The sequence below is a fragment of the Excalfactoria chinensis genome, chromosome 3 (assembly GCF_039878825.1).
Source record: "Excalfactoria chinensis isolate bCotChi1 chromosome 3, bCotChi1.hap2, whole genome shotgun sequence".
NCBI lineage: Eukaryota > Metazoa > Chordata > Aves > Galliformes > Phasianidae > Excalfactoria > Excalfactoria chinensis.
In genome coordinates, this window is record NC_092827.1 from 52,375,610 (window position 1) to 52,388,406 (window position 12,797).

The following is a 12,797-nucleotide window of genomic DNA, read 5'->3' on the forward strand; positions in this document are numbered from 1 at the left end:
TTGAATCAAGTACTGAGACACTTCGTATTACATCCCATGTAGAGATGAGACCAGTGCTGAGCCAACATGCTGCCACACAGGGCAAAAAACTACACCTGAGCTGTGGAGACAGACCTGGCAGGAAGGTACTCAGGATCTCTCTGTACCTTTTCTTCCCCTCAATCCTTTTCTTTTTCCTTCAGTGGGAGGAAGAATGCCTTAGAGATAAGAGATATGGTTCTACCTGTTAAGCTGAATCTTCAGATATCTATTTTTAAAAGTACAGAAATTCAAAGGTAAGATTTTATAACTAGCCTAGTTTACATTTGAGTTCCACCTGTTTTACCTAAGCTAGTTGTGAAACTTCATTTGGCCCAGTAAGGCGAGAGTCTTAATTTCATTTTCCTCACTGGAAAATAGGCAAAAAAAGAAGTATTTGTAAAAATGACAAACACTGTGGGAACAGGGACTTTCCTTTGCATACAAACATTAGAACTGATCTCCCTCCTCTCCAGAACACACCCAAGGTCTCTCTAAGCAACACTGTTTTCAAGCATTGTACAATAGTATGTTTCATGCTAAGAAAAAGACAAAAAACAAACAAAAAAAAAAACAACAAAAAACAAACCCACCCCATATTATGTTAATTGAGAGAAGCAAACTTTGGGAAAAGTCTAACTATCTATCCATGCAAAGCAATCACCTCACACCAGTGAGATAATCCAGTGCAAAACAGAACTGTGCTCGCTCCATTTGTAAGAATTAACAGATGGAGCAACTGTTCAGGCTTTACGTAACAGTAATTAAACAAATCCTCACAATGGCCACATGATTTCACACACAAGCCAGAGCAGTGAGCCAAAGAAAGAAAAAAAAAAAAAAAAATCTTTACTGCTGGGTTGGAAAATTCCAGGTCACGCAGCACAGCCAGCTCCATGAGCCTGTCAGGCATGTGCTTGGGATGCGCCTGCCTCGTCCTTTGGGATATTCTCCCCACTGCCCTCCAGGGCTGAAAGTAAAATCCCTGAAGCAGAGCAGCTGCAGACGTGGCTTTCATCATCTGCAAGACAAAGATTTTTGGTGACTTTGTAGGACAGAAGAGAGGCAGGCACACAACTGGCTATGCTAGAAGTCAGTCTGAATAAGGAAAATATAGGAAAGTTGATAAAATTTAGCATGTAAGCACCATTATCAGCACCAGCTGGTCTCCCTTACTTCTCTGTGGTGCTGGCCAGAGGGATGATCAAATGGGGCACTCTAGAGTTCACAGCAGGGAACCCACACAGTCATGCTGAACTCAAAGCCAGCACTCCCACACTTCTCACATATGGGTCCCCACCTGCTGCTCCACCTCACTGTAAGACATCTTGGGCCAGAAACACACAAATAATAAACAGGTTTATATCTCCTCCATATTAAATATACACATGGAAATTTCCCATTTTATCTAACTCCAAGCCAAAATTAACTCCCAAATGAAAAACTCAGTTCATTAGAACTGACCTCAGACCAGATTCAGGTGGGGGAATGAATCCACCTAGATCTACAAATTGTATAAAACCCATCAGCTCTTGCTGAAAATTCCTGCCCCCGAAACTAATGAAGCATTTCAAAGTTTCTTCTGCTCTTTCAAACAGGATTTTTAAATAAAATAAAAGCAGAGTAACACGCACTAATATAGTGGTTCAACCATATCCTAGCAAAATGCATGACTGAGGGTTTAAAAACCAAAGCAGGTGTTCTACTGCCATCACATGGTCATCAGAACACCTAAACCGTTATAAAATGAAACATTAATGCTTCTTCAAAATACATCGCTTCATTAAACCTATCATTCCAACAGCGAATTCTTTTAAAAGTCACTTCCAGCCTCTCCTAATGAAGAATTATCTCTGTCATGGACAAGTAAGTGTTCGAGGATGTGAAAAACATTATTACTGAGTCCTAGAAGTGACAAAAGGCTGTAATTTGAGAACAGTTAGGGAACAAGTGTCAGGACATTTCAACAACATAATGTAAACCATGCTATAATTAAAATGCTTATTGCCTCTGTATATCATGAGAATTTCATGACCCCCTCTTCAGTTCAATACCACTGAAGAGATTAAAGGTACTGCCTCAGGCATTTAGTGTGCTATAGCATCAGTCCTTGCCTGACACTGATGAACTGTAAAATGGATTGGTCTGTGGAACATGCTATTTATAATGGAAATGGGTTGGTTCTCATTACTGTATCAACTTCTCAATGTACTTTTATCTTTGTCTCTCACAGTAATTCACCAGCCACAGATACAGTTGTACGTCATTTTTTATCCAATCTTCCTCTATAAAGCAGATTTTTGAGACCAGAGTACTCAAAAAAAAAAAAAAAAACATACACAAGGGTAAGATACCAAAGCATTCTGATCTGGGATGGGTTAATTAATGGGTGTGCCTCCGGTGGCGCAGCAGTAGAATTCCCGTTTGCAACACCAGGGGGCCCGGGTTCGAATCCCCCCCTGTGGAGCAGGGGGTAGAAGTGCCGCTCTGCTACACAGAGGGCTCGAATCCCGGGAGTTGGACTCGATGATCTCTAAGGTCCCTTCCAACTCGCACAATACTATGATACTATGATACTATGATACTATGATATGATATGATATGAATTAAGGACATCACACCGACTATCTCACCTAATGAAAGGCTACATTCAATATTAGCATTTGGAGTGTCTGTTTGCATCTGTCATTGATGTTTCTTGACAAAAGTCCAAGGAGAAGATGGCCCCAGTAGTAGTCTGTATTCCAGAAAGCCATTCAAAGTAACACAAATTAGTAATTTATTTTACCCTAACATATTTCAATTTATTTATTTCAGTGCTTTATTGTGATGGTTTTGACCTCGGTAAAGAACTCATAGGAATCCTTTGCTCCCTCCCTTCCTATACCTGAGGCTTTCATCCCACCAAACGGCAGGTTCAGATCTCTAACAAGCCAGCAGTTGGTCCACACCAAGCCAGACTGCAGCCTTCGTGCCACTCGATGAACACGTCCCACATTGCTGGACCACACAGTGGCTGCAAGGCCATATTTCACACCATTGGCTCTTTTGACCACTTCTTCTTCTGTATCAAATGCTACCACACATGTCACAGGACCAAAAATCTCTTCTTGCATGCAACAAGATTCATCTTTGATTTCAGCAATAACGGTGGGCAAAATGAAGTAGCCTTTCTGGTTGCCAGCTGGGAGAGCCAAGGAATCTATTCCTTCTCCACACAGGATTTTGGCTCCTTCAGCCTTTGCTTTCTTCACATAGCTCCTCACCTGAGGAAACAGCAGCAAAATATCATTTCTAAAGGACAATATTCTGAGAGCCCACTTTTCAAGTCTGGATAAATTCCCAGGACTCCAGGTGTATCTCCAACAGCACCACACTGCTGTTACTTCCCTTCTAATAGCAGAAGGGTATTCCCCAGCTTTTGTTGATACATTTCTGTAAAAGCCCAATGGACTTCACTATTGGCCCTTGTCAGTAATCAATCTTAAAATCACAGGACCCATGGTAAAATCACAAGTGGACTCAAAGCACCCCTCCCTTTTTCCAGGAGCTTGGGCCATTTGACAGATCTTCCATGCCGTGGTTCACTCATTACTTCAAGGGATCAGTAACATTTTTCTGCCTCATGGGTAGGCTTGTTGAATGTTTACATGGCACTAGGATGATGAAGCCATGAAGTCTATAGAAAATCTCATCAGTAAGTGGTTAAAGCTGTTCCCCACGGCTGCTGCTATCATATGGTCTAAATAGGACATGCTGTTGGATCTTCAGCTGGTCCAGAATCTTTGTTCTGTTTCTCTCCCTATAGAAATACCACAGAGATAGCACTGGGTTTCTTTCTCATTGTTTTTTTTTAAACACCTTTATATTCTAGACGCAGAAGTCCTCTATCATGCCCAAGAAGACCTCAAGCAGTGGGTGTTTCTACCAGTCTACAATAGAGCAGGCTGGAGAACTTGCTGAGGCCTCAAGAAGCATGACAGAGGTTTGGTTTTCTCCCTCAGTTTGTGGTTTTCCAGCAGCTTCTTGTTTACACCTGCCCTCCTGAACTGTGTCTGAGACCACAAAAAGTCATTGGAGCAGACATAATTGTGCACTGTCTCATCTGTCACCTACACCCATGCCATTTCAAATTCCTGCTAGCAGCATGTGCTGAGAGATATATAAAAATAAGAGTTTTACCTCCATTGATTTTCTCATTAGGCAAATAAATGATCTCAGCAAACGCAATACTAACATAAGTGAAAATGTTGTTAAGCAGTAAGATTAGTCAGCATAAATTCAGGATTTAGACATGTCCGCTTTGAGGGTTTTTTTTTTCAATTCAAATGGGGGAAAAAAAGCTTTTTAAAATCATTTTCTGCATACAGTTGATTCTTCCAGAGTAATCATGTGATCCCAGGCCACAGGCAAGAGAAACTTCACCTGATGAAAACCGTATAATGGCCTTGAATCTTAATCCAACACAGCATACATGCCTAAAAACACCTTTTGTAACCCAACAAAAGATAAGATCAGATAACCTCCAAATAATACCACCTTTTCTAGATGCTCTTTACTTATTAGTGCTCCCACGTCGACAGTAGGATCTGAGGGGTTCCCAACCTTCCACTTCTTAGTCTCTGCTACAAACCTCTTCACAAACTCATTGTATATGCCCCTCTGAACAAAGATCCTGGAGGTGCAAAGGCAGATCTCACCCTACCAAAACAAACAAAATCAATTCATATTACATTGTATTACTATTACATACATTACTATTCTCCTGTATTATGACTTGCTTCCCAGGTTGACACTTGTGTCCCTGCATCCTGAGGCATGGAAATAGTATTCACCAACACAGCAAAGCAGGACTTTTCCCAGATCAGAAGGAAGAGAGAAGACAATACAGTAATAACAGCATTGCTAAGTCATTCACTATCGTGAGCAAATGTGGTTTGTTTTTCATTAATAATATTCTACTTCTTCTCCAACATTTCTAATGAGAAATGAGATTTCCATTTTGGACTGATGCTTCTCTTCACTTCCTGAAAATGCCATGCTATTTTTCTGAGCCCTTGTCCTGATAGTTTCATGGCTTTGGCAATCTCTCCTGAGGCTGGGAACAGGAACACTGATAGAATTCAGAGGGAATTTCCAAAACTCATTTTCAGCAAATCAAGTTTTTCACTTAACTGCTGGGAAGAATTGCTTCCTGGAGAAATAAAGGATATATCTATTATGAGAGGAATAAAGATACTTTTTCCTTGACATCTCATGGAGAGACATAGAAAGAACACTTTCTTATTTTACTTCCCTGACCCTAGAATAATGTGAATATTCTCATATTTTTTTCTACTTGGAGTTTATTCACAATACAGAGCCTAGAAACAGACCTTGTCAGATTAGGATTTGTAATCAAAGGCACTGATGTATGCATACACTAACACATGCACACCTCCTGCTGCAAACACTCAGTACAGAGGTGAGAGGCACCTGGTTGGCAAAGCTGGACCGCAGGGTTGTTGGGATGCACTGGCTCAGGTCAGCATCATCAAAGATGATTGCAGGGTTTTTGCCTCCAAGCTCCAGAGAGAGCTTTTTGCAATGTGGAGCACTCTTCTCCATGATCCGCTGAGCTGTGAGCGTGCTTCCCGTGAAGGAGATGAGGGGCACATCAGGATGGCAGACGAGGGCTTCTCCTGCCTTGGCGCCTGTCCCAAACACCACATTCACCACCCCGTGGGGCATCCCTCATGGAAAGAGAGGCACAAAGTAAGCACATCCTCCTCTTGTTCCACAGGTTTCAGTTGTCTACGTTTTGTTTCTGGACTTAGAAAATTACTAGAGATGAAGGTTGACCCTAAAGATTAAACCATAAAACCAATTCTACTGATCGGTTAAGCTTGCCGAACATCCACCATCAGTGACCCAGTTTTCAGTCATTCTGTAACAGGGAAGAAGCAGTTATCTTCCCATTTTCCAAATGCAACAAGAACTGGTTCTCACTTTCTTACACTTTCATGATTCCTTTGCTGGCATTGTGGACATAGGAAGCCCCCACAGGGAGGGCAGGAGCTGGAAGAGAGGTCACAGGGAGAGCCTTTTACTCTCCAGTGTGATATTCAGTTACTATAAACCATCTCACCTAAGTTTTTTGAACATTCCGATTTCTGCAATGAAAATGTCGCAGCAAGTCCACTCCATTCATCTACCTAATAAGCTCAGGGATATACCTGCTTTCTCCAAGAGTTTGCACATCATCCAGGCTGTGACAGATGTCATCTCACTCGGCTTGGCAACTACTGTATTTCCACATGCAATGGCAGGAGCTATTTTCCAGGTCAATAAATAAAGTGGCAAATTCCAAGGACTGATTAAACCAGCTGCAAGAGAAAACCACAAAAAAGAGGAGCACAGTTTACTGGGATAAAAAACCCAATCCTCTGTACTCCAGCATTTACATCTCAGTTCAGATTTTCAAAAGGAATCTATGGTTTGTATTTCCAAACAACCATACAAGAAATTTGCAGCTAGAAGTCTTCCTCATATGCAGATCATATTAGAAGATCTGCGCAAACACTGCTAAAGCTAATCTGCTGGACACTGTTTCACAGCTTCTTTGGAGCAGAAACTGATATTCACAGCATGCTTTTCATGGCTTTCTAGGAACACTGAGGCAAGGCTAGCCATAAAAACTGTTCACATCAACTGCCCTGTGGTAATCTTCTGTGTCAGCAATCCAAAGTAACCTCAGTTAGCCCTGATCACTCTTGTTTTATGATACTGTCCAGAAATTTCTTCCCAATTTTAGTATTAAAAAGAGCACGCACAGCACATGGTGCATATTTTTCTGTTTCCACAAATAAAAAACAACAAAGCTGCTGTTTCCACAAATTGCTGAATTACTGGTTCTTTGGTTGTTTCTTTTTCAGTATCCGCCCTCAGGAATACTTTTCCTTTATGCATTGATCGGAAATGGTGAAAATAAATCTGTAATTGTTAGATGTGACTGTTCATAAAAAGCCACAGAATTCCTTGCTGCTTGACGCATCACGTGTAGGAACGGAGCTTCAGATCATAAACAAATTCCATGAGTAATTTTAGCACTCATGTTCTCCATTGGTCACAAAAACTTTTAAATAGGTCTGCTAACCTTGCCAATTTTATCCTTTTTAATAAGTCAAGCTTGAATTCGAAGCATTTATGCATAATCATATGAACTAACTATATAATAGTAGTATCCTTATGACTCCATCCCTCGTAAATTTATCACAGCTGCTTGATATCTGAAGCAAGAGCAGCATCTAGTGGTACAGTTCAGCAATTTCCCGGCTAAAATGCAGCTGGGTGCCTCGGCCAAGATGTTGATCTGCAAGCTGCTGCTGCTTGGTCTTAGGTAAACTGATGCCTGATGTTAGGGAAAGGTTCTTCACCAGAGGGCGGTGAACACAGAACAGGCTGCCTAGGGCAGTGGGCACGGCCCCAAACTGCTCGAGTTCAAGGAGTGTTCAGACAGTGCTCTCAGACATAGGGTTTGGATTTCGGGTGATCCTGCGTGGGCCCTGCATTGGACTAAATGATTCTTCTATGATTCTAGGCACAGCTTAAGGCATCATATAAACTTTGTTTCTAAGGAAAAGCAGCATAAGTGAATTCACATCAAGTTTCTCATGATTTAGCAGATCCGGGAAAAATAAATGCTAGGTTTGGAAAAAAAATCTCTGTTTTCTCAGGCAGGCAGTGCCCAGTTTTCCATGCTCCAGAAACACCGTACCAACTCCCACAGGCATCCGTGAGGTGTAATGCACACAGCCCATGCTTGCCATCTCGGTGCACTCTGTTGTGTGATGAAGGATGGAAGAGGCAAAGAATCGAAAGTTGTATGCTGCCCGAGGGATGTCCACAGTTCTAGCAAATGTAATCGTTTTGCCTGAAACAAAATCAAACGAGTATGATATCAGGAGATGAAATTGGCTTATCTAAACACCACTGCACCAAAAGCTCACATATGCCATTCGAATACACATCAAGATACTATATTTGACATCAATAGTTTAGATGTTTACCCTGATCCTTTGACTCTGCTTGGGCAAATGCTTCCAGGTCATGTTCGATCAGGTCTGCCAATTTGTTCAAGATCTGAGATCTTTCCAATGGGCTTTTTGAGGACCAAATTGGGAAAGCATCTTTGGCAGCTTTGACTGCAGCTTCCACCTAAAAAAAAAAAAAAAAAAAAGCAAAAGGCCAATGGTAAATATTAATGAAACACCTCAGAAAGGATGTCAAATGATCATCAGACCTGCTCAAATTTGAGAGATAATAATTCAAATCACGTTTTTGGAACCACGGAATCTCTTCAGAGATATGATTTCTTCATTTTCTTCTTCTCAAGACACCATCCTTTAATTCAAGAAATGCTACTGATAGTTTCTGTTCATGATATGGAATTTCACTGTAACTCTTGCACTTCTTCTCAATGGGTGGGCAATGCTCCAGGCCTGGAGGAAATGCTAGACAAGTCAATCAGCACCAGCAAATGCCATGAGTCCAGCACATGCAGAACCTTGTTTTTCATGAGGGGAAGTGCAAAAATCTTCCAGAACAAATGCAGTTCAGCCTAATGTCCACAGTCTGATCTTTACAGAAAGGATATCAGTGATGAAAATAATGGGTCTTGGAAGGGATAGACTGCATGCTCCACTAACCCTAGATTTCCTCTCTTATCTCCCAGAGTTCATTCAAGCAAGGATTGAGAATATGTCTATAGAAGAGTTGCTCAGAGGAATAAAGTCTTACTGGATTGCAGCTACATAACAAAGCCCATAGACATTAAAAATCATTATATGTGTTTATATTAATGCATACCTTTTCTATCAGCATTTTCCCTGAGATGTACATAACTTCTGCATGGTCCTTCTGCCTGACTTTTCTGAATACTTGCAGAATACCAGCACTTTTCTAAAAGCACAGTGGGCTTCAAATGATTAAAATTAAATAAAAAGATCTCTCTTCCATCAATCTTCTCCTCCAGGCACCTGAAGGAAAATTATCTGCGTCTATTGATTTGTAATCAGTTCCCTCTGGATGCTGTTCAGCAGTCTCTCAGAACTACTAGGATGGTTACCAACACCTTTCTATATTTTAGTTAACAGCATTATTTCCCTGTTTTTGCTTCTTAATTTATTAATGTAACAGTTGTACCATATTAAGATAATGGTTGTACCGTCTAACATACGCATCAAGGTGGCTTTTAGCCAAAGCTGTCTTGGTTGGTTTCCCATCATTTTTGCTCAAAAATTTCTTCTGCTTTGGGAAATGTACCCAAGTCAATAACTAGAAAAATGTTGATGGAACATAAATCAGATGAATCCGGGCTCTACTAATGCTGTCAGAGTGCTGGCACCCATGCAATCACGGAGGATTGATTTCTATCAGTCCCACATAATTGATTTCCAAATTTGCTCCTTCAGATAACAATGGGTGTTACAAAAATCATAAAGTAATTCATCAGCACTCTAAATACTCAACAAAAGAGCATACAGAAGTTCAAACACATGGAAATCCTATTTCCTTTTTCTTTTTTTTTCCCTTCCCCCTTCCACCATGTTCACAGGAGAATTTACAGTCTCCTGAAATGAGGGCCAGAGCTTGAGGGGCAGGGTGATAATGGTATGGAGGCCAGTGGGAAATAAACCAGCTCACAGAAGTCACACGGATCACTGGCCAAGCCCACAAAGCTGGACTCTGACCTTTTGGCAGAGTTCAACAACCAAGCAGCTGGAGGAGGGCCAAAGCAGATCTGGGAAAGGGGCACAGCAGCTTCTTGAATGAGTTGGGTGAGGAGAGGCACCTACCCTGAAAAGGTTCATCCCCTATGAAATAAAACCACCTCTACAAATTAACTTGTTCTTCCACCCTCTCGTCATTAGGTGCCATTGTAGTACTGCTTCTCATCTGTTCCCTCTTTTGTTGTGTGTACCACCTGGTGCTTCTGTGCTCTAAGAGAGCGAATACAAATTTCAAGTCATCTGCACTTTTAAACTTTCAGCAAGTTTAGAAGGAAGAAGAGGTTGCATCTTCATGGACAAGCAGAAAATTGGCAAAGGAAGGAATGAAGCGTCAGCGGACTGGTTTAAAAAAGCAAGAGGAAAACAAACAAGATTATCATAGAATCATTTGAGTTAGAAGTGTCCCTTAATGGCCATTTGTTCCAGTTTCCCTGAAATGAACACCTATAAGTAGATTAGGTTGCTCAGAGACCCCTCCTGCCTGACCATGAGTGTCTCCAGGGATGAGGCTTCCACCACCTCATCAGGCAACCTGTGCCAGTGTCTCACCACCCTTGTTGTAAAGAAACTTTTCCTTATACCCCATCTAAATCTCTCCTCATTCAGTTTGAAACCTTAGCTCATCAGACTCTGCTAAAGGGTTAGTTCCCTTTCTGATAGCCCCCCTTTAGATTCTGAAAGGCTGCTCTTAGGTCTTCCTAATACAGAATTAATACAGAAGTAGTAAAAGGGAACAAGGGTTAAAACAGTTTAACTAGCAGAAACAAGTTGAGCCACGAAGAAGACATGCATAAAAATGCAACTATGAATTTGTGTCTGAAACACTTCCTTCTGCTTTCCTCAGAGAAAGAGCACACAATCCAGAGCTATCATAAAAGATTGATACCAAAATGTACAAAAAAGCCCTAGTGACACAGCACCTGCTTAACCAGTGGATGATGGGAAAGATCAAGACTCTTTAAAAAGAGACCATTTATTTATTTATTTATTTACTTATTTAAAGAGATTTTTGCCAGGTCCTATTAGTTCCCACCAGCTTGTCTTTTGGAGAAGCAGGGCATCTGCTCAAGCCTGCACTGCATTTTTGGACGAAAACTGGCTGACATGGCCCTTGCACAGTCAGCCTGGTGTTGAATTCCATGATCAGAAACAGGTTTGCCTTTTGTTTCCATCTTGTTTTTAGTTTTCAGTGAAACCAATCAAAACCACCAAGATGTTGAGCCTTGTTAGAAAACAGCCATCAAGCTCTTCACTGAACCTGGACCTTGATGCTTATTTTGCAATCTCCAAATAACCTCTAAGCAGTTTGACTTCACTTTCTCCTGCAGCATATTCCACTAGTCACCAGTGGATGCCAGCTTTGCAAAGCCCAGTCTTTGATACAGCTGTCTAGAGACTTGTCAACTCCACACAACCCAAGCATTATATGTATGGCACAACCTCAAAGCTGAAAAGAGAGGAGCCATTGTTCCTCACATGTATCTGAATTCATCTCCCATATCTATAGCATGGCCAATAGCCTAATTTTGTTGTTCTGGCATTCTCAAATCTCTCTCAATTTTATGATTCTGCGAATGAATGAACAGGAAGATTTGCACCTGCACATCAAAGAGAAGTATTTCCAGGCATAGTTAGGGCTGGCTGGAGCAAACTTACACAGATGTATTCTAGCAAACTGAACCTGTTACACTTTAACCCCTGGTCATGGGCATCTAGCAAATATTTACCCAATTGAAATTACAGTGCAAAGGTTTCTGATGAAAGAAGCAAAGAAATGTCCGCAGTACTGAAATGCAAATGAATAGCTACATGGCAATAGCACTTCATTAAAAAATAAAAATGTTTGGAAAATGAAACTACTGTACACTCCTCGTCAATCTTTTCCAAGCCTCTGACATCATCTAACATTTTCTAGTCACTTCTCTCCTTGCCAAACCCGAAACCTTCTAGGTCCTTTATAAAGTGGCATCAGTGAAGCTGCAGCACCCCTGATAAACATGACGTTGACATACAACCAGAGAGCACAGGGCTAGGAAGCATTACACTGATGCAGAAGACAGACTGCTTCATGAGAAAATGTGTACTCACTGCAGCCACCTCACCACCTTCATTTCATATCCATAATATCAAAGACAGAAAGGTCTAAAGTTTTCTACTTCACAGGGAAGGGCCAGAAAGTCAAAATACTTTTAAGCAACTGTAAATGATCAAGACAAAAGGGCAGAACACGTTTACCTGTACATAATGGCATTTAGTTTATTCTATAAGAGGTCAATAACCCTTTTCTCTCTCTTCCAGTCTGTTGACACTTAGTGACAGCCTGAGTGTTACTGTTAATTTACATACAAGACACTCCTGTGTGAGCTGAAACAGCTCTACTGATGGAACTGAATCTTGTTTGATTTACACTGGTTTATAATTCAGTCTATAGCTTTCTAATTGTAAAATGTAAAAATTAATAAAGAACGCCATTTGCTGCAGCAGCAATAAATTATACAATGCTACAACACAACCAAGTCCATTTAAGTCTTAAAAGTCTTTATCATCTTTCTATTCTCTTGCCTTCCAGCCTCTCCCACTCACAACATGCATTTCTCATTTTCATCTCCTTGTGCACCTGAATAGTACTCACCTCTTCTTTACCACTGTCTGGCACCCTGCAATAGACATCTCCTGTGGATGGGTTATAGGAATCTATGTAGGAGGAACAAGGAACAAATTTGCCAGCTATAAAGTTTTCCAGCACTAAGAGAGCCTCTGAGTGAGCCATTGTTAGCAACTTGCTTGATCAGTGATTTTTTCCTAAGAGGCGCCAGTTTAGATTCATAGTTCAGTGCGTATTTGCACAGCAAGTCTGAACTCCTCCCCTCTTTCTCCGTCTTCCCTGCATCGCTCATGTGCAAGTCAGAGGGAAATACTGCTACAGCAGCAGGAACAAAGAGGAAAGGGTGGAAAAACAACCATCTCTGTGACTTACTTTCCCCCTGCTGCAGGATTTAAAGCAGGGAG

General features: G+C 41.2%; 1 protein-coding gene across 3 annotated transcripts; it reads right to left on the reverse strand.

The window, feature by feature from the left end:
* Nucleotides 1-2,831: 2,831 nt before the first annotated feature.
* ALDH8A1 (aldehyde dehydrogenase 8 family member A1) lies at nt 2,832-12,558 on the reverse strand. Of its 3 annotated transcripts, XM_072333161.1 has the most exons (7): nt 12,421-12,558; nt 8,067-8,214; nt 7,775-7,930; nt 6,234-6,383; nt 5,494-5,750; nt 4,558-4,719; nt 2,832-3,284 (listed from the first exon to the last, which is right to left on the reverse strand). In XM_072333161.1, exons 1-7 carry the CDS (start codon nt 12,556-12,558, stop codon nt 2,832-2,834), a joined length of 1,464 nt encoding a protein of 487 aa, XP_072189262.1. The 3 variants fall into 3 exon arrangements, with proteins under 3 accessions (XP_072189262.1, XP_072189264.1, XP_072189265.1); XM_072333163.1 differs by lacking the exon at nt 6,234-6,383; XM_072333164.1 differs by lacking the exon at nt 4,558-4,719.
* Nucleotides 12,559-12,797: the final 239 nt, after the last annotated feature.